The sequence below is a fragment of the Rhinatrema bivittatum genome, chromosome 1 (assembly GCF_901001135.1).
Source record: "Rhinatrema bivittatum chromosome 1, aRhiBiv1.1, whole genome shotgun sequence".
In the NCBI taxonomy this organism is placed as follows: Eukaryota; Metazoa; Chordata; class Amphibia; order Gymnophiona; family Rhinatrematidae; genus Rhinatrema; species Rhinatrema bivittatum.
In genome coordinates, this window is record NC_042615.1 from 817,682,235 (window position 1) to 817,686,809 (window position 4,575).

The 4,575-nt window shown below is 42.9% G+C and overlaps 1 protein-coding gene across 1 annotated transcript; it reads right to left on the bottom strand.

Annotated features, from left to right (window-relative positions):
• Positions 1–1,448: 1,448 nt before the first annotated feature.
• Positions 1,449–1,892, bottom strand: LOC115073452 (gastrula zinc finger protein XlCGF8.2DB-like). Its single transcript, XM_029571886.1, has one exon. The coding sequence runs from the start codon at positions 1,890–1,892 to the stop codon at positions 1,449–1,451; it is 444 nt and encodes a 147-aa protein (XP_029427746.1).
• Between the last annotated feature and the right edge of the window lie 2,683 nt (positions 1,893–4,575).

Here is a 4,575-nt window from a genome sequence, read left to right on the forward strand (position 1 = left end):
GCTTAAACGGCAGGGGAGAAGAGAGGAGGGTTCGCACTCACAAAGCGGGGAGTAGCTGGCTTGTCACGGCGGGGAGTAGCTGGCTTGTCACGGCGGTTACTACCCCAAACCAAATGTTACTACCCCAGACCAAATGTTACTACTACCTCAGGCCGAGTGTGCCTGGTGCTTCGCTTTCGATGCATGTCCAGCGTAGCTCTCTGCTTCAACGGCAGGGGAGAAGAAAAAAACTGATACCTCACGCATATCCAGCATAGCTCCCTGCTTCAACGGCAGGGGAGAAGATAAACAACCAATAAGGGCTGTATAACATAATCTGGGTAGAAACAAGTGGGCGTGGGTGTAGCTTGCTTATTGCGGCGGTTGCTACTCCTACTACCTCTAACTAGTCGGGCTGGATGTTTCACTTGGATGCAGCTCCTCCACCGCTCTCTGCGTTAGTGGCGGGGGTGGAAGGGAATTAGAACCAAGAGCTAAGAGAAACAGATAAGTATGGGAGAAGAAATGAGGGAAGCTTGCTGGGCAGACTGGATGGGCCATTTGGTCTTCTTCTGCCGTCATTTCTATGTTTTCTATGTTTCTATGAGGGTGAGAACGGAGTGGTTATTGATGGAAGACCACACCCCTGCTAATTTGGCCATTCTCTGGGGTAATGAAATTTTCAAATGCTAAAATGGGGTCACAATTCCTAAACTTTGGGGAGCCCTGCTTTACAGGTCTCTCCCGTGAGGATTTTCTGATGTTTCAGCAGAGCTGATAAGTCCCTGCAGCTTTTCTGACACTCGCTGCACTTGTATGGGCGCTCGCCGGTGTGAGTTCTCATGTGAACTTTAAGGCACAAGCTCATAGAAAAGCTTTTCTCACATTCAGTACAAGTATATGGTTTCTCTCCTGTGTGGGTTCTCATATGGACTCTAAAAGTTGATTTGTCTTTGAACCTTTTCTCACATACAGTACAGGGATATGGCTTCTCACCTGTGTGGACTCTGGTATGAACTATAAGATATCTCTTCAGGTAGAACCTTTTCTCACATTCAGTGCATTTATATAGTCTCTCTCCTGTATGGGTTCTTAGATGAATTTGGAGCCTGGAAGTTGTAGGAAAGCACTTTTCACATTCAGTACATTTATACGGTCTCTCTCCTGTATGGGCTCTTAGATTAACTTGGAGCCTGGAAGTTGTAGGAAAGCACCTTTCACACTCAGTACATTTATACGGTCTCTCTCCTGTATGGGCTCTTAGATGAATTTGGAGCCTGGAAGTTGTAGCAAAGCACTTTTCACATTCAGTACATTTATATGGTCTCTCTCCTGTATGGGTTCTTAGATGAATTCGGAGCCTGGAAGGTATAGCAAAGCATTTTTCACATTCAGTACATTTATATAGTCTCTCTCCTGTATGGACTCTTAGATGAATTTGGAGCCTGGAAGTTGTAGGAAAGCACCTTTCACCATTCAGTACACCTAAAGGGTTTTTCTCCAAACTGAATGGTATGAATACTCATGTGATTTACCAAATGTGAGTATTTACTAAAATCTTTACCACATTCAGTACATTTAAATTGTTTCAATGAGTGGGATTTCTTATGGTATGAACATTTCTTGCCACTACTGAATTTTCTGTCACAATCTGTACACTTGTGTGGTTTCTCTCCTGTGTGGGACCTTTCATGGATTTTAAGGTTTGATCTTGCTGTGAAGCTTTTCTCACATTCAGTGCACTTAAAAGGCCTCTCTCCAGTGTGGATTCTAGTTTGAGATATAAGGTATCGTTTCAGGTGGAAGCTCTTTCCACATTCAGTAAATGTGTGGGTTCTGATATGAGATTTAAGATATTCCTTCAGGCGGAAGCTCTTTTCACATTCAGTGCATTTAAAAAGCCTCTTCCCCATGTGGGTTTTTATATGAACTTTCAGTGCGCTAGTTGTACGAAAGCATTTCTCACATTCTGTACATTTGTACGGTTTCTCTCCCATGTGAATTCTCTTATGAACTTCCAAACTAGATCTATACTGGAATCTTTTCCCACATTCAGGACATTTATGTGGTCTCTCTTATTTATTTATTTAAACATTTTTATATACCGGCATTAGTTGTGGACATCATGCCGGTTTACATCAAAACTGGTAAAGTATGGAAGTTACATTTTAACAGGGAATTAGAAACTGGGAGGAGGGTAAATAATTAAATAGGATAGACAAGAAATAACAGTAACATTAACATTAACATGGTTCCTCGGTGTGAACGAGGAGAGAGGATAACAACATATGGTTCCTCAGTGTGAGGAAGATGGAACAGACGCAATGTGGTCTATTTTTTATTGGAGGAGGTGTGAGTTTTTATTCTGGGTAGGCATGTTTGAACAACCATGTTTTCAATTTCTTTTTGAAGTTGTTCATACATGGTTCAAGGCGTAGGTCAGGCGGCAGTGTGTTCCAGTGAGTGGGACCTGCTATGGAAAGAGCATGGTCACGTGTAGAGGTGAGATGGGCTGCTTTAAGGGAGGGCACAACTAGGGTGCCTTTATTGGTCGTTCTAGTCGGTCGATTGGACTGGGTGGTTGTGAAGGGTAGGTCTAGCCAGTTGGAGTTGTGGGTGTAAATTGCTTTATGCATTATGGTGAGTGTTTTGTAGATAATACGAGAGGCTATGGGGAGCCAGTGTAGGTCTCTGAGTATAGGGGTGATGTGGTCGTATTTACGAGAGTTTGCAATGAGTCTCGCTGTAGCATGTTGTAACATTTGTAGAGGTTTGATGGAAGAGTAAGGGAGTCCTAGAAGAAGAGCATTACAGTAGTCTAATTTGGATGATATGGTGGCCTGTATGACTGTATGAAAGTCTTGGGTGTGAAGAAGGGGTCTGAGTTTTTTAAGTACGTTGAGTTGAAAAAACAGGCTTTGAGAATGGAGTTTATGTAGTTCTTCATGCTTAGTTGGTGGTCAAGGAGAACTCCAAGGTCTCTCACGGCTGGTTGTGTTGAGAGGAGGTGGAGTTTGGAGGTACCAGATGGCGGAGGTGCAGGGGCAGCGTGAGGTGAGATGAGTAGAAGTTCAGTTTTGTTCGCGTTGAGGGTGAGGTGTAGGTTGGTGAGCAGGGAGTTGATGGCTGTAAGGCATTTCTCCCAATGTTCTAGTGCGTCAGAGATGGAGTTCTGGATGGGGATGATGATCTGAACATCATCAGCGTGCATGCGCCCTCACCTGATGTTTCAGATGTGTTTTTCTATAGATCCTTTTTTTCTTTTCAGGCCCCATCATATGGTTTTCCTTCTATGTGGGTGTCCTTACATACTCCAAGATGAGCTTTTTCACTGAGGCTTTTCTCACTTTCAGCACGTGAGTATGGTTTTTCCCTTGCCTGAACTCTGGTTTTGACCGTGGTATTCCTTGACTTACTGAAACCCTTTTCAGAAGCTGTGGATTTGTGGAATCTGCTCTTCACACACTTTCTCTGACTTCTCTTTATCCTAGGCTGGCTTGTGCTGGTGTTCCTCTGGTTAGAACACAGAAAGTTCTCCTGCAGTTTCAGTGTTTCATGAGATGCTGTGGATGGAGCCTCTCCCTCTTTGTTCTGTGGCCCTCCAACTGCTGAATTAGAGTGAAAATTCAATTAATGTATTTTAATATGCACTTAAGATGCAAAATCATAAGCTATTTCATGTGAATGTTCCATTGTTGTGGGAACAGCACCCTCTATATTTTCTAATGGGTTTGATTCAACATTTGGTTTAACAACCAGGTACATAATTTTTTTTTAATTTAGATTTTAGCTCAAATCCTACCATCTGCTGGAGACAGAGAATACTGACTTCTACCTGAGCTGTATGACCATAAGTACTAGTGATGATATCATGGAAATGCTGTCTCCATCTGCTGGTAGGGGAATAAACACACACATCTGGACTAGGGTAGCAGGATGATAAGGAGTTATTTAAAACATTTTTAAGCCATGCCATCCATCATTCTAGGTGGTGTACAAACATACATTCATATTAAATAAACTCTACAATAACACTAACTGACAAAGATACAAAAAAAAATTAGAAATATATATAGCATGAAGCTATGTTTCTAGCTGAATTGCTTCTATGAGACAAGTGATAGCCACTTTGCAAGTGTGGTTGTACAGCCACTTTAGTCTGCTCTGGGCTTAGTTGGTTACTGGCTGCAAAGCCCTATAATGACGTGATTGGAACTGAGGAAGGTCGAACTATATAATAGCACAACACTTTCATGATGGTTTTGGAACACTGCCTGAGCCACTGTGGCAACAGCTGGTCACCATAAGGGGTGAAACACTCCTGTTATAAACAAGAACTTCACACCTACTTTAAAGGACTGAAAATCTGTAAGAAAATAAAGGCAAAACCACACAAGGATTTGAAACAATCGGAGCAAATCAAGACCCAAAGCTACCAGTCACTCCAACAAGTGCACTTACCCCAAATTCGACCTTCCTCCTGCACGCCAACAGACCGCAGGAATCAAAACGAGGCTGTCCCGTGTGGTAACCCAACCAGATTTTGTTTGTGGAAAATGGGGCAAACAGAAAGAGGCGGGCGGAAGAGGGGAAGGG

Bases quoted from the DNA above. Each gene is read 5' to 3' on its own strand.
- LOC115073452 (XM_029571886.1), bottom strand. From the start codon at position 1,892: ATGGGGAAGAGGCTTTTTAAATGCACTGAATGTGAAAAGAGCTTCCGC.